Genomic DNA, 26,404 nt, shown 5'->3' on the forward strand with positions numbered 1-26,404 from the left:
ACAGTTGGCATAACGTTGTTTAGTTGCAGCAGTTTTGTTCTATGCAGAAACACAGTGTTGAGAAGTTTTTACGATAAATTACCATGACAAATAAAAGCGTGGTTGATAGTGAAACCAGTTAATCATTGCATCCCTACTGCAGGTGCCATTCACAATACTGAGAGCAGCTGCACACTTTTATTTTGGAATAACTGATATAACACACAAGAAATATGACAGCAATAAAAGCATAACAAAATCTGTTGTAACTATGTGAGTATTACATATGTCAGATAGATTTATAAAAAATATATATTCAGTTCTGTTTTTTAGATTGTCTGAAAACCCCTTCATCTTGCAATATATGAGAGTTTTTGTTAAATGTACTTTTCCATTAGGCAGAAATTCCAATTTCAGTTTTAATTGGTGCAATTTGAAGGCTAATGGTAATGCATCTATTTACATGACAGGACTAAATAAAAAAAAGCTCTTTCGACATTTTCTTGAACATGCAAAAGCAGTTGCTTCATGTAGGATAGTAGAAAGTATTGTGGAAAAGGGAATTTATAATTATTTTTGTCTCTTTTTCTTTTTATTAAACAATTGTATTTGTATTGCTTAAGGTGATAAACATTAATCAAACTTCTCGAGTGTGATATGTTTTGCATACTGATGAAGCATTTTTGCAGAAGTAGATGAAGCTGATAGTAATGCAAAGGCCTGATTGTCTAAAATTAACTTGAGCTCTGCAGCGAAACGTCCTGTGAGCACAGAATTTGAATTAGTAGAAAAAGAGGATGTATGTATGGGTGCGGCCAATGGAGGACTGGAGAATGATTGATAAGTGATGAATTCCACTAAACTCCACCTGTTAATATCAGCTGCCTATAAAAATTGAAGTCAGGAAATGAAGGTTGCTGCGCACCTCCTGAATGTACCTTTTGCATTGCATTGAGGATACCAGAATTCTGTGAATCGAATTATCCATTTGTATCCGATAAATTACGAAGATGTTTGACATTGAAGAAAATCCTCTCCTGACCTTTTTTATTGAACACGCATGGAATTGATTAAATATTCCAACAAAAGGTTTTCAGGTAAACACATAAATGTCACATCCGTTTGATTCTCCTGCATAAAAAGTCCTGTGTACTCCATATAAAATTCATCTACAGGCTTTTATAGGCAACCAAGGAAGTCAGGGAAGATCTCATTTTGCTACAAGCTGTTCAGCAACAAAAAAGCGACTAATATACATCAATACTAAAAAACATATACTGTTTGAAATCAATTATGCATGCTTTAACAGAGACGCTGCTACAGAGTAAAGCAGACTGTAGCATGTGGAGGGTGGGGATCTACAAAACCACAGGTGCTGTTTGCACAGACATCACGAGTAATTCTCATTTAACATGATCGGTTTGATACTTGTGGCATGCTAATTAGGGTCAGAACTCCTGTATCAAACCAATAGCCCTCAGGCATGACGTGAAAACCAAAAAGCACACGAGCTGAAAGTAGACCGTCTGTCCTTCAATAAAACATGCTGATGTATGAAAGGTGGCTGGCAAAAACAGATGCTCTGCATTCGCTTGTTTTTCATGCCTGCTAGCGACCCGACCCACGAATAATTAGAGGGCGCAGATTTCAGTCCACAGGGGCGTCTGAGGGACAAAACTGATGGCTGTTACCTGAGAACATCACTGAGTCCAGAACACAACCTTTAGTGACATCTTCACAACACAAAGAGTTTCTTCAGCCCTAAAACTATGCCTCTATTCGGAACACAATTCAACGTTTGTTAGTTCAGGCCCCTAGAGTCATGCTAGGAATTTTGGTTGTACTAGTAGTACTGGTATACTTTGTTAAAGTGGGGTTGATCAAACTACTTAATTATAATTAGCTGTATACATACAATTCTTGAGTTTTTTTTTTTTTTTGGGGGGGGGGGGGGGGGGGGGGATGTCACCTTAAATATTTTATGTTCAACCCACTTAAATCTGTAAAAAAAAAAAAAAAAAAAACACAGTTCTCAGCATAATTGAGTACACCCCATTTTGAAAATGAATATTTTTATCCATTTCTCAGTGAATATAGACAATCTATTTTGATGCATTTCAACAAAACAGATTTTTTAAACAGATATATTTATTAAAATAATATTTTAGTCACCAAACATATTTAAAAATGGAAAGAAAATACAATTAAATTCAAGCAAAATATTGCAAGAAATTTTTTTTTCCAAAAATTTAGCTTTTCTTGATTTTTCCTCTTTTTAAATTTTGTATTTAGATTTTTCTAAAACAAATAAATGTGGCTGTACTAGTTTCTGGACTGTTATTGTAAGTTATTTTGTTATTTAAGCTCCAGATTTGGCTTCAGTAATGACTAATCTAATGTATATGCACAAATATAATATTGTATAGCTTCCTGCTAAAAATATACACTTAAAAGATCAATTTGTGATGAAACGCTGAACACTGTATTTAACTTCATTTGTGTTAGGACAATACAAAGGAATTGTTCGGATGTTAATAGTGCAGGGATGTAAAATGGATGCATGCTTTTTATCCATATGGTTAAACAAAACGACATTAGCTTTAAAAAATCTTGCCAAATGAAACATTTTCAAACTGTTAAATCATTTATTGTCGATCCCTGAATAACGGTATGATCATGGCCTTGGATCAACCTTCAGTTTTGGTATAATGTGATGAAAAAGACAGTTCTCTTTCTTTGGAGAATTTGAATAGCCTTGGACTTGCTCCCTCAACACAGGTTGGCTTGCAGTTAATTTAAGAAAGAAAATGGATTTATTTTCTTTCAAATCAACAGGTCTCAACAACTGTTATGGTGTGAATTATATGTGACCCTGGTCTTATTCAATATTCAATTAAATTTGTGTTTATTTCTATAGCACTTTCACAATGTAGATTGTGTCAAAGCAGCTTAAGATAGAAGTTCTTGTAAATTGAAACTGTGTCAGTCCAGTTTTCAGAGTTGAACTTTAGTTCAGTTAAGTGTGATCAAATTTTTATTGCTGAAAGTGAAAACACTGAAGAGCCATCGATGTGCAGCGCCACAAGTCCCAACCAAGCAAACCAGTGGCGAGGAACAAACTTAACCATTTGACGAAGAGAAGGAAAAATAATGTTTGACTCTTACATTGTATACTTTAAAATTATATATTAAAAAGAGCCAAAAATCATTATATTTAGTCAGTTCTATTATGACATTTTAACAAAAAAATAATGACTAAATTTTTTATTAGTTATATAAACAGCTAAGAACTTAATTTGCGCAACTTTAAGGATGATTTTACTTAGTATTTAGATGTACAAATCCAAAAAAAGACACTAGTGACTCGTTTTGTGGTCCATAGAGACATATATTTTACCCATTTATTATAAAGAGAAAATCATAAAATCAGGGTATATGCAGGAACCCTAAAAGTAATTTTAATACCTTTTTAAGACTTTTTAAAGACCTTCGCAGAATATTTTAAGACCTTATCACCACTTTGAGTTCTAATCATAGAAATGTGATTAAAGTGATTAAGACTTTTTAATACCTTAACTTTTTAATGCCTTAATTTTCTCATAATTGATTTATGAACTTTTGATCAATCTTTTTAAGACATCATGGACACACTGAAATGCATAGTTACGTTCCTTCACTGTGATTAACTGAGTGGTGTCCAACGCTGTTGAGTATTTACATAAGTATTAATGCACCAATGCCAAATATGTTTTCCATTGCATCTACATCAGTGTTTCTCAGCTATTATTAATAATATCATTTTAGATGCTGTAAATAATTCAGCAGTAAACATGTGGAACTACTATAGACCTGTCGCCTCTTAGCTTTTCAAAAATCACATTAAACCCCGGCTTTTGTATTTCTTATTTCTTCATTAAATAAAATTGAACCTATAGAAAAATCTAAATTCAACCGAATCATTGTCAGAGCCTATTTTACAACCTTATTTTTAACACTATGGCACAGTACTGCCTGTTATACTGTGTGAAAATCATGGTGTATTTGCTTTATAACGGGTTTCAAGCCTTGTTCTTGCATTGATTAATAAGGGTCCTCCAGGCTCCAGTAAACACTTGCTCAGTATGGCCCCCCACACTCTCATGCACAGCTCCAGGGACACCAGTCTGACAGAGGGCCACATCTGCTGGGTACATACAGTAATTAAGTCCATTAAACCAGCATTCAGCCATGCTAATGTTATGTTTACCATCAGAGAGGAAGCTTCAGTCCTCAACTCCACTGATACACCTTGCTGGACTATGAAAAGGTCCTTAGTTTAAAAAGCCCTCATTATACATAAAAAGGGGTCATATTTTGGTTTTGGGGGATGTCCAACACAGGCTGATATGCATGCAAGGTAAAAAAAAAAACTTTCATTGTCTTATAATATCCATTTATTTTTACCTGATTATCCCAATGACTTTCATATGATTTATTCAGCGATTCCTTTGTTCCCAAATCCCTCCTTAACGCTAATTTGCGATGATTGGTCCAATGACCAGGCTATTGTGATTGGTCGACTGCGTTCAGCGTGAGACAGAGAGAAATGCCCACCACGGCTTATCATCAATTTTGAAGTAGTCAGAGTGCAGAGTATATTTGTGAGCCCAATGCAGGAGCGCATTAAAGCAATGCAGTTTAACACCAGCATATTGCTCTGTTCTTAACCATAAGTAAAACAGTGATTCATTCAGTATTAACTTACACAGTGGCAAAAGCTGAACTATTTTGAAGCTTGACCGCCGCACGTGTGTAGGAACAGCTGACGGTGGCCATAGCAATGACAAACTGCAGTAGATCGGTAGCTCACCGTTACATTTAAATCCATAAACAAAGCGGCACACATCGAGTTTTTTAACGTGGATTTAGAAGCGATATAAGACTATAAAGAGTTAGTCAAAGACAGCACAAGCGGTTACAAGTAACAAAACACAATTAAGTACATAATTTGCAATGCACTTGTGAAATGGAGGAAGAAACTGATCCATGAACTGTGTGCTGTAAAGTTCCTGTCAAGCTCTGACAAAATCCCATACAGGTCATCAATAGTCTTTTATGATCCTTCCCTTTACAAACAGCTGATAAAAACTCCGTCGTAAGCGTGTAGATTGCTGAAGCACTGTTTAAGCACAAGGCTAGGGCTATAATGCTGAGGTATTTTTGCAAAAATTGACTTCAACAACTGACTCTTCACAGCCTCATCACATGGTTGGGTTAGGAAAATAACACTAACTTTCCCTCACGCTTTAGAGCACAGCGTCCTCATGACATGATTCATCCGGGATCTGCTAGAGTGTTTGTGGGTGGTGCCGGGGGTTTCAATTTTCCAGGTCTGTGCGTAGTGTTGCCAGATTGTACGGTTTTCCGCCGGCTTTTGGGCTGGAATCAGTCAGCTACATCTGACAACACTGTCTGTGCGTGCAACAAATGGGCGGGGCTTGAGTACTGTATCAATGTCACGCCGACATGACCAAAGATTTGTTACCGCGGCGATTCATTCCAACCACTATGAGTCAACTCTTCAATAGATGATTCAATAGTTTTAAACACGGCACACTTTCAGATTTAAGCCTTAGCTGGATATTTCACTTCACTTGGAGCTGTGTTACACAATGCATGGAAGGTCATTTTAAAGCCCTATAGTAGGGGCTATTTAATATGGACGTGCAGTACTTTTTCCATCACACAGTGATTAAAGATAAGCCAACTGAATGCCTTGTTTTTAATAACATGCATTTTTTGATAACAGATGCTCAGCAGAGATGCAGAACCATTTCCACCTGATATCAATTCAAATGTCTTGTGACCATCTGTACTCAGATTTTGTCAACACTTTCTATCCTTATAACTGCCATGCAAAAGGACTATGGAACGAACAAATTCATGCTAACATGGCTCGCAATCAGCAATGGCTTGCACATGTGGATGCAACTACACCACCTGACAAAAGTCTTGTCGCCTATCCAAGTTTTAAGTACAACAAATAACTCGACTTCTAGTTGATCATTTGGCATCAAAAGTGGCTTATATGAAAGTCAAAGGCCTCTAGATTACGCTTATTTTACCAAAATAAAATATGATCATGCCTTGATTTTTAATTATTTAATTAGGACAGTAAGGTCTGTCTTTGCTTAGACAAAAGTCTTGTCACTTAATAATGTACAGTATATAATATAAAGTCATGGTGCAGTGGAAAAAAGTTAATATTGTGTATGACTCCCATGAGCTTGGGGCACAGCATCCAAACATTACTGCAATGACTCAAATCTAGAATGGAAAAGAAAGTGTTTTGCAGGACTCCCAGAGTTTATCAAGATTCTTTTGGTTCATCTTCAGTGCCTCCTCCATCTTACCCCAGACATGCTCAATAATATTTATGGCTGGTGACTGGGTTGGCCAATCCTGGAGCACCTTGACCTTCTTTGCTTCCAGGAACTTTGATGTGGAGGCTGAAGTATGAGGAGCAGCGCTATCCTGCTGAAGAATTTGCCCTCTCCTGTGGTTTGTAATGTAATGGGCAGCACAAATATCTTGATACCTCAGGCTGTTGATGTTGATATCCACTCTGCAGATCTCTTGCACGCCCCCATACTAAATGTAAGCCAAAACCATGATTTTTCCTTCACCAAACTTGACTGATTTCTGTGAGAATCTTGGGTCCATGCGGGTTCCAATAGGCTTTCTGCAGTATTGGTACTGGTCGGGATGCAGTTCAACAGATGATTCATCAGAAAAATCTACCTTCTGCCACTTTTACAAATGATCAACTAGGTCAAAATATTTGTTGTTGCTTTTACAACTGGGTTTGACGACAAGACTTTTGTCATAGTGTACTATTTCATCTGTAATCTGTGTGTTTTGGTCAACTCAACAAAGAATGAATATCTTATTTTGGTGTTTGCACACATTTTATATAAAAATCATGTCTTAGTGGCTGTGTGACATTAGTGGCTGTAATGCAGTGCAGGTAGTAGTGTTGTACTAAACTGTGTTTTTAACTATACTATTTTAGACCCCATATAGACTAGTATTTATCATTGTCTACTTGCGAAAGAGATCATGTCAGATATGAAAATGATTTACAAATGTAAATATGAATGAATATTAAAAGGAATGTTGAAAAAATGGCCAACTTACTGTAATGTTTTATCTTATGTACCCTCTACAGCAGGGTTTAAACCCTAGAATCATGTTAAAGCAGCTTCAATACAAATAAACATAATGTCACATTAACCTCAGAAAAGCCATTCAGTTTATAAAACTCATTAGTTAGTAAAATACAAATATGTTTGATTTTTTAATGATTATATGATACACCATTTATATATAGTTCAAGAATGAGTCATCGCATTAGAAACACACACACACACACACATATATATATATATATATATATATATATATATATATATATATATATATATATATATATATATATATATAAATGGTAAATGTTATAATTCTAAAAATAATCTTCAACATTTTCTTGTCAGTTGGCATTTCTGTGTGGAGTTTGCATGTTCTCCCTGCACTCGCATGGGTTTCCTCTGGGTGCTCCGGTTTCCCCCACAGTCCAAACACATGCAGTGCAGGTGAATTGGGTAGGCTAAATTGTCTGTAGTGTATGAGTGTGGGTGGATGTTTCCCATAGAGGGGTTGTGGCTGGAAGGACATCCGTTGCATAGAAACTTGCTGGATAAGTTGACGTTTTATTCCGCTGTGGTGACCCCAGATTGATAAAAGGACTAAGCCGAAAAGAAAATGAATGAATTAATTTTGTTGTCAGTTTGGCCTTAATTTTTTACTTTTTTTTAATTAATTTTTAATTTTACCAATTGAACCCACAGTCTTGGCATTGCTAGCACTGTGCTCTATCTACGAGAAGTCTTTATAATAAATTCATAAAAAATCATTTTAACATAAGACAGAATCTATTAAAAGTAGGATGAAAGCCAAACTTACATTGGGTTTGAAAAAGGAAGCTATAAACTATTAAACAGAAGGTTTTAGATTACCCTGAAATAACCTTCATATCTTTGAAAGAGCATTTGATGTAAACCAGGGGAGTCCAGACCTGTTGTCAAGCTCCTTCTCTAATTAAACACACCTGATGTGCTTTTCTGTAATTTGCAAAGGATCAAACCATAATGTTTGCATGTAAACCTTTTATTGATTAAACACCACCAATAAAACCCAAGCACTGACTAAGAGTACTATTATTGATGTACTTACGCAAGTTTTTGCAGGCTTCATTAGGTTGTCACCACCCATGTATAATTCTTTATATGTATACAATACTCAAAGAAAAGTACATCGTAAATTCAACAAACTTACACGGTACTTTGCGCTTATTGTTACCCCTTATTAACCAAACATTATGATTTGTTCCTTTGCAATTTATAGATAAGTACACCGTAAATTCATTATACTTACACGGTACTTTTTCGTTTGAATATCTGGTTTTTAACCCCTTATTACCCAAGTATTACATTTTGTTCCCTTATACCTACACATACGTTCTTTATACTTATACTATAAGTACAGAAAAGTACACTGTAATTTCACTGCAGTTATGCGGTACTTTGCGGGTTGTAAAAGAAAGCATTACCCAATAATCCAATCTTGAAGAGATGAAGACCTGAACAAGCATCTCCATCTCTTCCTTTGACACTATATCTCAGATTTTTGTGATGTGTGGACATGGCCTTTTAGGCTAGTTGTGTTTGAGACTACATCTACACTGTTCTAGATAAATGTGAAAACTGCATCCACACTATATTTTCAATTATTTACTAAAAGTTGTTCATCCAGAAAGACTTTTGTCTATGTATTGTCCATGCATCAAGCCATAAGACTCTTTGAACTGCGTAATTTCTGCATGCCATTTATTGAATATCCAGCTCTTTTAAACGTCACGACAATATGTCGAGGAAAAGCATCAAGTTTTTCAAATGGGCCAACAGTGAGTTGTTGCTGTGAGTAACACAGGAGTATACACAAACTGGGAGACATGCCAAAACAACAGCTCTGAGGAAATATTCTGCAAATAACCTGAAGAAATGCAATCTGGAGCGTGAACAGATCTTCAAATGGACATTGTCCAAATGGAGAGCCTTCAAAACTACTGTACAACTCCATCCACCATTTCAGCTGAATTGTTCACATGGCCAAATGTGTCATGACCAGTGTTTGTACATAATCTGGAAATTATTCAGGTGCAGTCATATTTGTATCTAGGAGTGCACATAAACAAGTCTCTTTCATGGTACTCATGCAAATTGGATGTGTGAAAAATTCATCAAGGGCTTTATTTTCTCTATAGATTGTCGTTTTATGGTGTTGATAAGAACATTTTGTATCTTTTTTTTTTCATTAGTTCGTATTCAAGAGTGTTATTAGATAAATTGTTTATTCACATGGTATGGCATTCTGTCTGTAAGTTTTAAATCAAAACTTTTCAAGATTTTCAGAATTGCTATTAAACTTATGGACTAAAAATCTTTAGTCAGACTCTATACAAAAAAAGAATGGATTATATAAGCTGTATTTACACAGACTTTTAGGTTTCTGCCAGGCAGCCCAAGGACTTCCGGTGAACTGTCTTTCCATTACAAAATTGCCACGTTTATGATCTGATTTCTTTCACTGATCTTCACTGCCTGTTAGATATAAAGGATATGAAGTGGGTCTCAGATCGGACAAGAAGCACTTCATTATATTCAATTTCCCCCCGCCAGGTCTTTAAAATATGACTGCTTATTTCATCCCAGTATTTTCAATAGAATTTCTGAGCTAGCCTGTTGCTACTGACGGGTGCTAGTCGTCACAGCAATCTTTTATCTCGTTTTATGGTTGAACAACTGAATGAATGCTTCAGTCTATTTAACTGAATGTATTGTAATTACAATACAACATCGATGCTGTAAAAACAACCTCGTGAAATTGAAAATAGTCACATTAAGCTTCCACCGGAAATTTATCGTTGGGTTTAAAACTCTAGCTGTGCAAAGAGCCTATACTACCGGCCACTGAGCAAGCTGGGAGAGGAGCTCTAATGCTATTTCTATTGGCTGTTGCTCAAGAAAGTTGCTGTTCATTTGCATAAAGTTAAAGGATTCTCAACTTTGTCGCAACGCTCGATGCACCCACCTGGTTGCTAACGATCGAGGTTGCTCGCGTAGATGGCAGTCGGCAGAAGTTGCTCAGGAGTCATTTGTAGAATGAATGAGGCTTTACCCAGAAAATGCAGTATCCCTCGATGCAAGCCAAACAGGCTCAAAAACTCTTATTTCAGTGTCAATCAGACTGTTGAACACTTCTATGTGTGTTTTTATGCACATGTTTTTAATTATTTACTGTACCAAGCTATGCTGAAATGCTCATGAGTCCACAAAAAGTCCTCCCTTTATGGAAATTATATACAAATATAAGAGAAATAAGACCAGAAACAACAAATCAATCATTGTTTTGGAACGCCACCATTTTCACAGTCCACACTGCAACTCAAAAACGGCGTATTTAAATTGATCAACTTTGAAGAGCGTTTTCAAAATGACACTTTTTCGTTGCCTAGAAATTCCATCTCGATTTGCGCAGAATATGAGTGTGGACATGGCCTGGGAGAAAATCCCTGATGTTAACATTTTGCAGCTATTCAAAGGAGCTTGTTATTCCAAGCCAACTGATATATTTCTTTCTCTTGGTCTGTTTTAGGTGCACCCAATGCTGTGCATGATATCATCATTCCCTTTGAGATGACCGAGGAGAACTGAAAGACACCCTGGCGCCACCTCAAGGTTTCTACTTCTCTGTCTCCTGCCTCCGCTCCTCTATGGGTTCCCGAAGTCAGGGCTTCTTCCACCACCAAGACCACCATCACCAGCATCATAACCACCACCACCATCACCACCACCGCAGTTCAGTGGTGCCCACCACCATCCCCCGCCTGCTGCCTGAAGCCACCAGCCTACTAGGAGGCATCGCCCAAATCACTCCCTCTCTGTTTCTGGGACGGGGGAATGTGGCGTCTAATCGAAGCCTCCTCCTGTCCAAAGGGATTACCTGCGTGGTGAATGCCACCATCGAGCTGCCCAACTTCAACTGGCCCCACATGGAGTATGTAAAAGTGCCGCTCGCTGACATGCCTCACTCCCCGATCTCGCTTTATTTCGACAGTGTAGCGGATAAGATCCACAGTGTGGGCCGCAAGCGGGGAGCTGTGCTGGTGCACTGTGCAGCCGGTGTGAGCCGCTCTGCCTCGCTCTGTTTGGCCTACCTCATGAAGTACCACAGAGTTTCCTTGGCTGAGGCCCACGCCTGGGTCAAAGCCCGTCGACCTGTCATCCGCCCTAATGGTGGGTTCTGGCGACAACTGATTGAGTACGAGAGGAAACTGTTTGGCAGAAACTCTGTGAAAATGATCCAGACGCCATACGGAGTCATTCCCGACGTGTATGAGAGGGACCGCAGGAACTTGGCACCTTACTGGGGCTTGTGAACAGGGCCTGGTTCATTTGTGGAGGACTGGTCTGATCTTTGACGCTTACGTCTTCCTGCCTCTTTCTGTACATCCAAGTGTCCCACCTGCCAGAGAATGAAGCAAGATGTCAATTATTAGGAGGAAAGAGTCTGGATTCCGGAGTGAATGCTGAAATGAGTCTTGCTGATGATGATAATGGTTTTAGGAGCACTTTGGGAAGCAAGCAGGGAGCTGAGGATCAGGAGTTCTGTCCTTGTTTGAGAGTTGGCAGTGGTAATGTTTGTTTCAGTTTGGTTGTCGTCTTTGTCCAGAGGCAGCCATCTGATAATAACCATTGGTAGCATATAAAAAAATTATATTATACAATTCTATAAAGATGTATTTAAACTTATGCAGAAAAAAAGAAAAGATGTTTAAGAGTTGCATACTGTTGCGCGAGAGAAAGAAACTACAAGTTTAACAGATTTTTATTGTACTGTTTGTGCATACAGTAAAAGAACATTTATTGAAGGGTAGCGTTGGGATTTTGTAAAAGTGCTAATATTTAACAGACGCATTTTGAAAACCTCGGGCTGTTTCACAAACAGATTCATAAATATGGCAGTCATGGTCAAGTGCTTTTTTTCAATGAATTATATTTTGTCTATTTGCAATTATACTGGGTTTTTAATTTTCCCTTTGGAGATTTTTGTTTTAAAATGTTTGCTCCAGTGAAGCAGTAATTCTAAACGGAGGACGTCTGTCAGAGGACTCCAAGCAAAGAATTTACTAATTTGTATTAAAAATAACTAAATTCATGTAAAAGAGTTCATATTTAATTAGTGTGTGAAAATGAATAAAAGGTGAAACATTTTCATGCATTTCTTGTGTTTCTTTCTGTGAACGACTACTTCTTTTCTTTGTTTTTTTAGTACAGCAAATCTACACACAGATTAACCATGTACTATTCAACATATTCAAAATATCCATTGTATATCCAATAATAGTGTAGGCAGCTTAGCAGTTGACATGCTAATAAATAATATCTATGGTTCCATGACAATCTAAAGACCAGGGATGTCCAAACTCAGTCCTGGAGGGTCGGTGTACTGCACAGTTTAGCTCCAACTTCCTTCAACACACCTTTCTGGAAGTTTCTATTAAGCTGAGGTCTCACTAGACTTTTCTCCCCATAGACTACCATTCATATGAATGTGAATGCATCAGACAGGCAATGCAAGCTCGTACGACAAGTTTCGCAGTTCACTGTGTTGCAGAGTTTAAGCTTGGTGAACTCCAACCTGAGAAATTTCATCACTTGACTGCTTGAGACCAATCAAGGATCAAAACATGACCTCTCTGTACAGAAATGTAAAATATGGACCAATTGCTTACTTTTTTACATGTCTAATTATCTTGTTTAATCCCGCCCCTTTTAGCAGTGCTGTACTAAAGAATTTCGCAAGCTCAACTACCTACCTGTGACTTCAGCTTTATACCTGGATAGAGCTTGAAAAGGTGGTTCAGGTGAGTTTAATTGAGGTTAGAACCAAAATTTGCAGGACACCTGCCCTTCAAGACCGAGTTTGAACACCCCCTGCTATAGACTATTAAAAACTCAATTGCTAGAGGGCTGCAGCCCTGCAGAGTTTAGTTCCAGCCCTGCTTCAACACACCTATATGTACAGTTGAAGTCAGAATTTTTAGCCCCCCTGTTTTTTTCCCCATTTTCTGTTGAAAAGGAGAGATTTTTTCAACACATTTCTAAACATAATAGTTTTAATAACTTATTCCTAATAACTCATTTATTTTATCTTTGCCATGATGACAGTAAATAATATTTTACTAAATATTTTTCAAGACATTTCTATACAGCTTAAAGTGACCTTTAAAGGTTTACAGGGTTAATTTGGTTAACTAGGCAGGTTAGGGTAATTAGGCAAGTTATTGTTAAATGATGGTTTGTTCTGTAGACTATTGAAAACAAAATTAGCTTAAAAGGGGCTAATAATTTTGTCCCTAAAATAGTGTTAAAAAATTAATAACTACTTTTATTCTAATCAAAATAAAACAAATACGACTTTCTCCTGAAGAAAAAATATTATCAGACATATGGTGAAAATGTCCTTGCTTTGTTAAACATCATTTGGGAAATATTTAAACAAAAAAACAAATTCAAAGGGGTCTAATAATTCTGACTTCAACTGTAGATATCAAACAAGCCTAAAGTACTCAATTAGTTTGATCAGTTTAATTAAAATTGGAACTAAACTGTGCAGAGCTGCGGCCCTCCAGGAAGTAAGTATGACACAGACCATTTCTCTTCTACAAAAGTTCTCTTATTTAGATCGAACCCTTATTTAGTTCGATTGAATCGCACTAGAGTTTGTTTCCCCTTTTGGTACGGTTCGTTTGGGCAGGTGAGAATGCAGCAATTGCACTCGAGTGCGCACCAAAAGCGGACCAAATAACCGTACCGAGACCTGCTTAAAGAGGTGGTCTCGGTACGCTTTCAAACGAACCCTGGAGTGGTTCGTTTGTGGTGAGAATATGATCCGTACTAAAACAGGTCCAACCCCAAAAAAGTATTGTGCGCTTTGGACTAATTCAGCTGCCGTAGGCCGATGCGCTGTGCATTATGGGATATGGAGGAAAAATATTTGTTGACAGCCCTTTACTAACAGAGATAGAGAGAGGGGAAAACATTACCTGATGAATCGTTGGTAATATTTTTGCAAGATGACCATGTCGCAGTTTAGCTAAATTAATTCACGTCTCCTCCTGAAGTGACAAGCGATGCATTAAACACCGTTTTCCAGCCGCGGCCGCGCTTCAGTTTCGTAATGTATAGTTTGTCTAAAGCAGGGATACAATCAGCCAGCGCAGTCGTCCCTCCAGAGTAAAAGGTTTTGTTTACCTGCGGGAGTTCATTGGCATTTTCCCGCACATGAATTCTGACCAATCAATAAGCAGTTTAGGAAATATGTTCAACAACATCTGGCCAATGAGAGATGTGGATTTTGTCAGATGACTGCATTTTGGTTCGTTTCAACTGGTTCGGACCAAAGCCAGCAGTGTGGTGTGAAAACGACCCAAAGACGGCAGAAGATGCAACAATGTATCATTTATTACCCTTGGTCCAGACCAAATGAAGCGAACTACAGATGTGAAAGCACCCTTACACTTAAAAATAAAGGTTTCTTCTTGGCATCAATAGTTCTATGGAGAACCTTAACGCCCATGGAACCTTTTGAATTTAAAAACAGTACGTTCTTCACATTAGAAATAAATGGTTCTTGGTTTACAAAAAAATGATGCAATAGAACAGAGCATTCCAAACTCAGTCCAGGAGGGCCAGTGTCCTGCATATCTTAGTTCCAACCCAATTCAAAAGATCACACTTTAGAGTTCACAGATATTGCTTAACGCTATAAGCAGGTTTGGCATACTGTCCCGAGAAAGAACCATTAGCTCAGAGATAATTGAGCATATAAGACATATAAAGGGGTCTGAGATCAGGTAGGTCTCAAGCGCTCCCTCTGGTAAAGTAAGAAAAGAAGATAGGGTGGAAGGGGGGATTCTTTCAAAAACGAAGGTAAAGCAGAGGGGGGCATCTGTCTATTTAATTTAGGCTTAAATCAATCTGATTAAAATATTGCTAATTACGAATGAGAGGCCAGCTGTGATCAATCATACCACATGCTCCTCTTACAAGTTCACTTAAACACATCTGAACCAGCTAATCAAGCTCTTTCTAGGTATACTAGAAACTTCCAGGGAGGTGTGTTGAAGACTCTTCGCTCCTAAAAATCAACATCTTACGTCATTCTCTGCCAGGAGGGACATCGGCCCTCCAGGACTGAGTTTGGACAGCCCTGCAATAGAAAAACTATTTTGTTGAATGAAATTTATCCATAGGTTTAAGGTTTATGGAACCATTGGTGCCAATACAGAACAATAATTTTTAATTCTGTTCAATTAAAGTTTGAGGTTACATTGTTTTTCACAACACGTGCATAGTGTTAAAGCAGTTTCAAAGAAATAGCTATTTTGTACTTTACAAATAAGAGCAATTTGAAGTTCAGTGGTTTTAAACAAGGCAGAATGTGCTAGAAAGTGCTATCATTATACTGTTGTGTAATAAAAGCCTGGTTAGGTAGAAAATAAAACATTTTGAGTTTCTAATTTTTCTTACGGTTTTAAGGATTCAGTAGTCAGTACAGAACATAATCGTACCTGCCAACATCCCAGCAAACAATTTTGTGAGTATTAGATGCCTAGAACTAGTTGGTGGCGTCAATGTGGGATTGTGGCGGTTTTTGTGGTGTTAGTAAGTGACCGGTGTCCTGACATTTTATCCTGCCCATCAGATTATGCTACCAACACTGTATTTGAATGGTTCTGAGGTTGTGGTTAGGTCAGGGATTAGGTGGGTTTGGGTAATATTACAGCTTCGTACCATACTACTTCGTACAATAAAATTTATCTGATGGGTGGCATATTGAGTCATCAAAATGTGCTTCCTACTTTTTGAATGGAGGTAGGAAAAAAAGTGTCAGAACAACGGGTTTCAGAACTGCTCGATCGTGCAGATTCGCACTCTATAACATCAGAAAGATCCGACCCTTCTTATTTGAACATGCAGCTCAACTCCTTGTTCAAGCTCTTGTTCTCTCCAAACTGGATTACTGCAACTCTCTACTAGCTGGGCTTCCAGCTAACTCTATCAAGCTTCTTCAACTGCTCCAGAATGCAGCAGCACGAGTGGTCTTTAATGAACCTAAACGAGCACATGTCACTCCGCTGCTAGTCCGTTTGCACTGGCTGCCAGTTGCTGCTCGCATCAAATTCAAAGCTCTGATGTTTGCCTACAAAGCGACTTCTATCCTTGCTCCTTCTTATCTGCTCTCACTTCTGCAGATCTATGTGCCCTCCAGAAACTTGCGTTCTGTGAATGAACGTCGCCTCGTGGTTCCATCCCAAAGAGGGAAGAAATCACTTTCGCGAACACTCACCCTCAATCTGCCCAGTTGGTGGAATAAACTCCCTAACTGCATCAGAACAGCAGAGTCACTCGCTACTTTCAAGAAACGACTAAAAACTCAACTATTTAGTCTCCACTTCACTTCCTAATCTGCAATTGCCTCTCTGGATATCACACTAACTGTACCTAAAAAAAAAAAAAAAAAAAAAACTACTAATACTTCCCTTCTTAGACTTTACAGACCTGAAACTTGCCTATAGCACTTATTCATTGTTGCTCTTAGTTGTGTAAATTGCTTCCTTGTCCTCTTTGTAAGTCGCTTTGGATAAAAGCGTCTGCTAAATGACTAAATGTAAATGTAAAATGTAAATGTTTCAGGCAATCAGATACTATACCAAATTATTATAGGAATTATGGGAATTATGGAAGTTTTGAGCAGGACAGGAGAAATACCAAAATGGGAGGTTGGCGGGAGATAAGACTGAAATATGGGAGACTCCCCAGAAAAACGAGAGTGTTGGCAGGTATAACCTTAATAGGTAGTCACTGTAGAGAAAATCAAATTTGTATGAAAAAAATCATTTTATAAACCCAAGAACACTCACAGCTGTATTCTGAACTAACTGTAGCATGTTAAAAGATGATGCAAAACAACATTTAGTGTTTGGAATGCATAAACCCTCGATATATATATATATATATATATATATATATATATATATATATATATATATATATATATATATATATATATATATATATATATATATATACTGGAAGGTTTAATACACAAGTCAAAAGAAACATGTGGTAATTCTCAAAAAAAAAATTATATATATATATATATATATATATATATATATATTATTTTATTTTTTTTTTAGAATTACCACATGTTTCTTTTGACTTGTGTATTAAACCTTCCAGTGCACTGTACAACATTAGGATTAACATGAAGCTGAAAGTCTCTGTAAAACTTATCCCTGTTGTTCAGCGATGGCAAGGTGGATAAAGGTTATTAGTCACGTGTGTATAGAGACAAGAACAGAACACAAGCCATTTTGTAGCCAACAGCCTGTCAGTATAATTGGACCCATGCAACACATTTGAAGTCCTTTAAAAATTCAACAGTTGTTTGATGTGAAAAATCAGCAGGTCTAAAATAACCGATTGCGTGACCTGAGTCGCTCCTCATGTTCTGTATGTAAAGACAGGGACTGGATCTTGCCTTTTGACAGTCACACAAACTCAAAGTCTTGTATCCCTGGAAACTGTTGCCAGGGTAATACTGCTGTGAATGGCAGCTATTAGCGCTGAGTCAGTGTGAGGAAAGTGCTGTCACTATCTGGCCCTGATACAGAGACCAAACCGATGAAGACACACAGAGCAATTGCTCAAATCTGGGACACAAACTTTCCCATTTGCATCAAGTATACCATCAATCAAATGTTCCAATTGCACTTACTGGATTCAAGTATAATCAGAAATACAGACATAAAAGGACCCAGAGGATCATTTAAGTAGAAAATGCTCAGAAATGACAGATGAAAACACTTGGGTTCACATCAAATGTAAAAATTTTTCATCTACTCACCTTCATGTCATTCTAAACACACAAAAACACAAAATCACAAATCAAATTGTTCTCTGTGCTTCCAGTCGTCACTCAAAAATGTACATTAAAACTTTTATGAAGAGGCAGGATACCTTTTATTCAAATATTACATATAGCACTAAATTTAAATTAAATATTATAATCTTGTCTATGGTCATGAGCTTTGGGTCATGACCGAAAGGACAAGATCTCGGATAGTGGCCAAAATGAGTTTCCTTCGCCGGGTGGCAGGGCACACCCTATAGATAAGGTGAGGAGCTCTGTCACCTGGGAGGAGCTCAGAGTAGAGCCGCTGCTCCTCCACATAGAGGGAAGCCAGCTGAGGTGGCTCGGGCATCTGTTTCGGATGCCTACTAAACGCCTACCTAGGAAGGTGTTCCAGGCATGTCGCATCAGGTGATTTTTACCATTTTTCTAACTTTTTGTAGGCTACATTATATAATTAGGACGCCATTGCCACTAGTCCATTTGCGCTTTAAAACACAAATTTTGTCCACACTACTTCAGTACCTTCGACAAACAAAAATGGAGCATTTTGAAATTTAATTATTTTACGTTTTGTTAATTTACTGGCTAATTGGTACAAATTTGTACGAGTTCTGTCATATGAAAATGTGAAATTATTTATAGAAGGCATGGCACCGAACCCAACCCCTAAACCCAACTGTCATGGGGGAATAAGCAAATTATACTAAATTACGCAAGAGACCAGCTCTATACCCTCACCAGGGTGCTTGAGAGTTCAAGGGAGTATGCCCAACCAGTCCACAAGTGTTTTGTGGACTTGGAGAAGGCATTCGACCGTGTCCCTCGTGGCATTCTGTGGAGGGTGCTCTGTTAAGGGCTGTCTCGTCTCTGTATGAGCAGAGCAGGGGTTTGGTTCGCAATTCCAGCAATAAGTCAAACTTGTTTCCAGTGCATGTTGGACTCTGGCAGGGCTGCCCTTTGTCACCAATTCTGTTCATAATTTTTATAAACAGAAATTCAAAGCGCAGCCATGGGCTGGAGGGGGTCTGGTTTAGGGACCACAGGATCTCATCTCTGCTATTCGCAGACAATATTGTTCTGTTGGCTTCATCGAACATGGACCTTCAGCATGCACTGGGGCAGTTTGCTGCCAAAGGTGATGTGGCTGGGATGAGAATCAGCACCTTCAAGTTTGAGGCCATGGTGCTCCACTGGAAAAAGGTAGGTTGCCATCTCCAAGTTGGAGCAAAGTCCTTCCCCCAGGTGGAGGAGTTCAACCATCTTGCAGTTTTGTTCATGAGTGAGCAAAGGATGAAACACGAGATTGACAAGGGGATCGGTGCAGTGGCAGCAGTAATATGGTTGATGTGCCAGTCCGTTGTGGTAAAGAAGCTAAGCCAAACGCAAAGCTCTCAATTTACTGGTCAATCTACGTTCCTACTCTCACCTACGGTCATGAGCTTTGGATTATGACCAAAAGGGCATGATCTTGGATACAAGCAGCCAAAATGAGTTTCCTTCACAGGGTGGCAGGGCACACCCTTATACATAGGGTGTGGAGCTCTGTCACCCGGGAGGAACTCAAAGTAGAGCCGCTGCTCCTCCACACTGAGAGAAGTCAGCTAAGGATGCTTGGGCATCTGTCTCGAATGCCTCCTGGACACCTACATAGAGAGATTCAGCTTTCCAAAATCACTCTCTGATCCATCTTCTCAAACATATCGTGCCATTCCCTGATTCGTTAACCCCTCTCATAAGATCATTAAGCAACTGGTAGATGACAACTATGGATACCAGCAAAATAAGCACACATCCCCAGTGAGTGTGAAAGGTCACATATGGGCTTTAGACAGAGCTAGTTTTTCTGAAACACAATAATGCCGGTCTGGACAATGATTTTTTATTCTAAAATGACATGTAAAAAAAAAAAAAACTAGGGTAAACGATACTTAAATGGGACTTTTAAGAACCTGTTATTGGATGGACATTTTTCATTTTTTTTTTATTGGCATGAGGGTAAGTAACTGATCACAGAAATGTCATTTTTGGCAAAACTATTACTTTCAAGTCCTCAGTAAAACTCAGACAATGAGCTTAAGTGAGCAAAACAGTTTAATTTTTGTTGTATCCTCGACAAGTAATTATTTGTGCCTCATCGAAAAGATGGAAATGGAAAAGGCTTCACTTTGCATTTCTTACATCCTCAGATTTTGAATTCCTTTCAAAGCGCCACACAACAAAGTCCTTCAACAGAGTCATCTCAATACAGAATACTAAATATCACAGCTTCCAGACTTTATATGCTTCATAAAGAGTCTCAGAAAAAAAATCACAAGCATTCAAAAAACACTTCCAGACCCACCACTGAAGTAACTTAAGTTCCAGCATAACAACAGAAAACAGTTCATAAAAAACACCAATGTCTAAACACTTCTCTCTTAAGCTTCGCATCAATCTGATACTTTCGAATGTTTTACCTTTTTTGTTTCAAATTTTTTTTTGAAAATCTAACATGGAGAATACCTCTGCAGTATTTACTCAACAGCGAAGAATCAACCAACCAGACACTATAGTACATGACAGAATCAGAAAAAAAGCTAGAGACAAAGAGACATTTACAACCTTTAAATAAAGTATTAATCAGTAGTACATCATTGATCTGATCTTCTTCCAGACAATGGCAGATCCAGACAGTTGTGTCCTAAATTCAAGTGGCAAGAGCTGTACTATTCGAACAGCGAGAAAAGTGACTAAAGATTTTTGAACTGACTCCCATGACCCTCCTTTAGACAGCAGATGGGTTCTAGAGCAGGTCGGGCAGGATGAGACCTGGCGGTTTGGGCTCCACACAGTTAATCCAGAAGTTGGCACAGCTGGCGTGGTACTGGTGACCTCCGTACATCAGCTTGAAGTTGTCCGTCTCTGAATTGAAGGCCTGCAGAAGATGTATGAAAGAATGGTGAAAATACATTTTTAAGAAAAAGTGGAACTTGATGGTGGGGTCCAGATGGAGATTGATTTTTTAGGACCTTATTAAGTAGTTCCTTAGGTTGTACTCCACATAATTAAATTTTATACATAAAGGTTTAATAAGAAATTGAACAAAAGGAGTTGTTAATTTTTATGAGGGTGAGGAAATTAAAAGCCAACTTTCTTTTCAAATTTTCTTTGCCTGTACAGTTATGAATAGGGAAAAGTGTAATGGTCAATATAGTGAATGAAGCCCCGCCTTCTAGTACAGGTGCCAATCATTGATTGCTATAGACTGATGATTCTCCGGGGGAGGGGCTTAGCTCCAGATGTGAGACGTGGGCAGATTTTGTTTGATTCTAATGTACAGAAATAAAACTAAAGACAAAGTTGAGTTTAATTTCATCAAGGATTCCTAATATGAATTTTTATCGTAAGCTTGGCAAGCAGTTTTTAGAATTTTCCCCATTCAAATAAAATTTCCAAGCATACTGCCTGAGAGGCGTTACAAAGATGGCCGTTGTGTGAAATTACTTGCCTTAAAGGGACTATAAGGGTTGTTGCTCGATTAGATGCGGCTGCGATCGGAAGTTAACGAGAATTATTTATATCGTTATGGCCGTAGCCATATATTGGTTGTATTTTTGCCTCCCGTTCTCTCTCTCTCTCTCTCTCTCAGCCTGCCATTTCTGTTAAGTCCGTGGTGCGGTCACATAAAAAGGACGTCAGGAAGAGCGGAGAGAAGAGCGCATTTTTCTTTTGATCTCGTTTTTGTTTAACTTTCGTTTGGGTAAAATTATTTTGCATTACTTTTGCGCATTTTAAGAACGTGATTTTTGTACATTTTTATTTCGTTGGATTTGTTTCTTTGTTTTTGGCCCAGCTCTTTCCTGTCAATACTGAGCTACCTCATTAAGTTCACTCTTTTCTTAGAGTAAGGTGGATAGGGGAGATGTTGTATGGCTTCCATTATGCAAACACATACAAAATTTATTGTTAAAGACACCAAGTACCTGGTTTTTAGCCATTATACAGTTGAGTATAGGGAAGAATATGGCGCTGAAGAACTTTTCGTTAATTGGCATATGTTTCTAGCGAGTTAAAGGGATATTCATGAGTTAGAATTGTTTTAATTCTTTCTTTTGTTTGGCTTCACTACCATCCCTTACTCCTTAGTGGAACTTATTTTTGTTTGATACTTTGTTTGAACTTGCTACTTTATTATATTATTTTTATTGTTGTAAATATTTATTTTTTGTATATATATTTGGGCATTATTATGGCTTTTACTTTTGTACATCATTTTTGTTGGCATTTCCGCTGTCCGTGTCTTTTGCTTACACCATCGCATTGTAAAATAACCATACCTTTAAATGTTATTCCTTTTTACCCTAGACTAACATCAAAGACATTGTTAAAAATATTATCTATTAAATTTCCCATTTATTGTATTTTTAACGCCTTCCCCCACCCCAACCCTAAACCCAACCCAACAGTACTGTAAAAATATAAATTAATGTTATACAGTGTCATAAAAAATGCTGCTATATTAATGTGCATACCGCACTTCGGGCCGGTGGTGTGTCCGATCTAGATATTCCCAACTTTAATAATACAACCTACATTTGTTTGTTTTTGAAAGAACTCACCCAAAAATAGCTGTTAGAGCATTGAACCCAGAAAAATGACTTTTTAATTTAAACAAGTGAGCAAGATCTCTATTAGACTCAACAGGTATTAAATTGAACCTAAATGTTAAATCTGAAAGACAGATATATGGCATACCATCACACTCCATGAAAGAGACAAGAGCTTAACGATGTGATGACATAATTTGCAGAATCAATGGAGGAAAAAGTGTGCAATCCACCCACACATGCCCTATATATAGTAAAGCGAAATAAAGAACCCAGTGAACTTCACTCAATACATTGAGGTGAAGCGTGCGAGCGTGCTTTCCTTCTGAAAGGCACAGCTGTAGTCGTGCATTTGTGATAAGGCAGTGATGATATGGATGTTATGCAGAATGAAGCTCTGATGAAAAATGCGAGCTGATGCTGGAAGGAAAAATGATTCATGTTGTGAATCATGTCCTCCCACACTGATACTATGAACGCGCACACTCCATTTCAAACCTCTTTCATATGCTCAATAAACACTGTTGTCCTGTTTAAAGGATGTGTGCTGAACAACAACAAAAATCAAAAAAGGGGTTCTTGATGTTTATTTTGTGAGTGCTTTAGTGTGAAGACTTACATCTAACAACTAACAGAAATCACTGCATGTGATAATACTGTAGGCCTTCTGTATCCTTCTCCTGCCACCCAATCTGGAAATACCCGTTTGAATCCCTCCAAGGCCTTAGCAAGTATAACCAGAGGGTTGGTGCCATGAACCAGGATAAGAGTGAGGTTTTTAGGGGAGAGTTTATCAAGAGCCAGCTAGTAGTTGTTGTTCATGTATATTTCAAGTTAGTGTACCCGCCTCCCATGCCAGAAAAACTGGTTTGAATCCCACTCAAAGCATGGCACGTTGAATTGGAGGTGTTACACTGGTGCAGTGACCCGGATGAGAGTGACATTTTGTGGGCTTAGTATAACAGAGACTAGCTAGCGGTTAGCAGCAAAACAACAACAACATGTTAGTGAACCTGCTTCACATGCTGAAAACAATTGTTTAAACCGAAATGATGCAAGAGGGTTGAATTAGTGGCATTATACAGCTAGAAATCAGAATATCTGTGCATTGCATGCACTACCAGAAATAATGTGGCGTTATTTAGAAATGGAGGAGTCACGTTGGTGCCGTGACCCGGATGAGAGTGATTGTATTGGAGGCTCTCTCCTCGGAAAAGTTGTGCAAAAAGACCTCATATCAAACCTACCTCGTATACCAGAAACAGTTGTTTCATGGTGAGTGCAGAACAATCAGAACTAGAAGGTTATACTGGTGCTGTGTTTCAAAGCTAGAAGCAGTGAACTTTGCTTTTCTGTCCTCAAGTGATCTGCTTGCAACTGGTGCTATGGGCTGCAATCATTAACCTTCTTAGCACACTAGTCTACCATTCTAGGGGACTAGAACCGAAGAAGCTACTTAAGCAAAGTGACCTGAATGGGAGTGAAGTTTGGGGGGCAATTAAACCAATTTAGTTGGAGTTGTGCTAGTAAATCTCTCATGTTGAGGCATCTCCTGGATACAATGACTTAAATCCCACTCAGAACAAGAGTGTTACACTTGGTGGGGTGAACTGACTGGGAATTAAGTTTGTGCAAGTAATCCTCATGTTAGTGCACCATATCTCATGTAAGAAATTCCAATTTAGATGTGGAGAAGTTACATTTGTGCCATGACCTCAATGGGAATAATGATTAAGGGAGAAAAGTAAACCACCTCACATTCGTGCACCTGCCCTGCCATATCCAAAAGTCTTGTTTGAATCATGATCAGAGAATGATGAACAGAACTCAAGGGGTAAAACTGGTGCATTGACCCTAAAGAGAGCGAGGTTTAAGGAGAGTCTAACGTAGGCCAGCTAGTGGGAGATCTGTGAACAAAACTAATTGCCCTGGCCTCAAGAAGCATGGTAACAAATGATGTTCTTTGTTAGCGTAACCCCCTCCCAAGCCAGAAATACTGGTGAAAATCACCCTCAGCACAGGACATGTAGAACCGGAAAGGTTACAGTAACACAGCTAATGCCAACCAAATATAGATGGCAACACGATCCCCAATTAAAGGTTGTTTTTTAGCAATGAGAACATGCACAACATATTAGCTGTGTTTCTATCCAAAGACGCAAACTAAACTTGTGCGTAAAATTGGAAAAATTTGACACAAAACAGCAGTTTCCATCCAATTTGTCAAAGAAATCAAATTCGCCATTTCCTGATAAGCTGGCACCAAATATCAAAAAGAAGAATCAAATTTGCGGCAATAAGAGAAGACACAGTGGGGATTTTTCTTATACAGTGCATCCGGAAAGAATTCATAGCGCTTAGTACTTAAGTCATGTTTTAGATCAGGACATAGCACAGAAACTTTAGTTAAGGTCGTTAATGACCTTTTCTTGTTTGCTGATTCGGGGGCTTGTGGTATTTAAGTGCTTTTAGACTTAGCCACAGTTTTTGACAAATTCTCATAGCATACTTTAGGACAGTGCTAAATTGGTTTATATCTTTCTGGACGTTCACAGTTAACCTATGTGTGGGGTTACAGATCGCGTACTGTTCCTTTATGTCATGGTGTCCCCCAAGGGTCAGAACTTGGTCCACTTCTCTTTAGTATTTTTATGTTGCCTCTAGGTCAAATCCTGCAAAAACTTGGTATAAGATATCATTGTTATGCCGATGACACAGATTTATATTAACCCTTCTCCCAATTCATTGGCATCAATGTCATCACTTAATGCTTGCTTAATTGAGATTAAAGCTTGGATGCAACATAATTATCTTAAACTGAATAGTTCAAAAACTAAGATTTTATTGGTTGGCACTACTCCTAATATCAAGAGGTGTAGTGAATTTGAGTTAACAGTTGATGGGTCTGTCTTATCACCATCTCTGCAGGTGCGTAATCCTGTTCTCCTGGACTCCCAGCTTAATATGAAGCCTCATTTTAAACATTTAACTAAAACGGCCTTTTATCATCTTCGAAATATAGCCCGCTTATGTCCTCTCCTCTCGAGGCCTGATGCTGAAAGACTTGTCCATGCTTTTATCACGTTTCATTTAGATTTTTGTAATTATCTGTTTGGAGGGTTACCAGCTAACTCTCTCAAGATTTTACAATACACCCAAAATTCTGCTGCACGTGTGTTGACACATACATCATCTCGGTTTCACATCACAAGTTACAGAATTTCTGCTGCTCTGAAAGTTACAGTGAGCAAAGTGGCCTCCATCATCCGTAAGTGGAAGATGTTTGGAATCAACAGGACTCTTCCTAGAGCTGGCCGGCCATCTAAGCATCTAAGAGTGATCGGGGAGAAGGGCCTTAGTCAAGGAAGTGACCAATAACCCAATGGTCACCCTTACTGAGCTCCAGCGTTGTTCTGTGGAGAGAGAGGAGAAACTTACAGAAGGACAACCATCTGTGCAGCAATCCACCAATCAGGTCTCTATGGTAGAGTGGCCAGACGGAAGCCACTCCCTGCCTGGAATTTGCCAAAAGGCATCTGAAGGACTCTCAGATCATAAAAAAAAACAAAATTCTCTGGTCTGACAGAACTCTTTGGAGTGAATGCCAGGTGATATGTTTGGAGAAAACCAGGCACTGCTCATCACCGGGCTAATACTATCCCTACAGTGAAGCATGGTGGTGGGAGCATCATGCTGTGGGGATGTTCCAGAAACTGGAAACCTAGTCAGTACAGAGGGAAAGATGAATGCAGCAA

General features: G+C 38.4%; 3 protein-coding genes across 26 annotated transcripts in view; 1 reads left to right on the forward strand and 2 right to left on the reverse strand.

Annotated features, from left to right (window-relative positions):
• The window catches only part of dusp14 (dual specificity phosphatase 14), a 43,704-nt gene extending 31,355 nt beyond the window's left edge, over positions 1 to 12,349 (forward strand). For 4 of the 5 annotated variants that reach the window (XM_073922983.1, XM_073922985.1, XM_073922984.1 and 1 more), the window contains one exon: positions 10,732 to 12,349. In XM_073922983.1, the coding sequence (XP_073779084.1) occupies positions 10,850 to 11,515 (666 nt within the window). In that variant the 5' untranslated portion in view covers positions 10,732 to 10,849 and the 3' untranslated portion in view covers positions 11,516 to 12,349. 5 annotated transcript variants of the gene reach the window in all.
• The window catches only part of rab34a (RAB34, member RAS oncogene family a), a 626,412-nt gene that overhangs the window by 406,578 nt on the left and 193,430 nt on the right, over positions 1 to 26,404 (reverse strand). The gene's annotated exons all lie outside the window — the stretch shown is intronic.
• synrg (synergin, gamma) overlaps positions 20,137 to 26,404 on the reverse strand; it is a 97,122-nt gene continuing 90,854 nt past the window's right edge. For all 19 annotated transcript variants that reach the window (XM_003200027.7, XM_073923479.1, XM_073923478.1 and 16 more), the window contains one exon: positions 20,137 to 20,977. In XM_003200027.7, the coding sequence (XP_003200075.2) occupies positions 20,846 to 20,977 (132 nt within the window). In that variant the 3' untranslated portion in view covers positions 20,137 to 20,845. The remainder of the gene's footprint in view (positions 20,978 to 26,404) is intronic.

This window comes from Danio rerio, chromosome 15 (assembly GCF_049306965.1).
Source record: "Danio rerio strain Tuebingen ecotype United States chromosome 15, GRCz12tu, whole genome shotgun sequence".
NCBI lineage: Eukaryota > Metazoa > Chordata > Actinopteri > Cypriniformes > Danionidae > Danio > Danio rerio.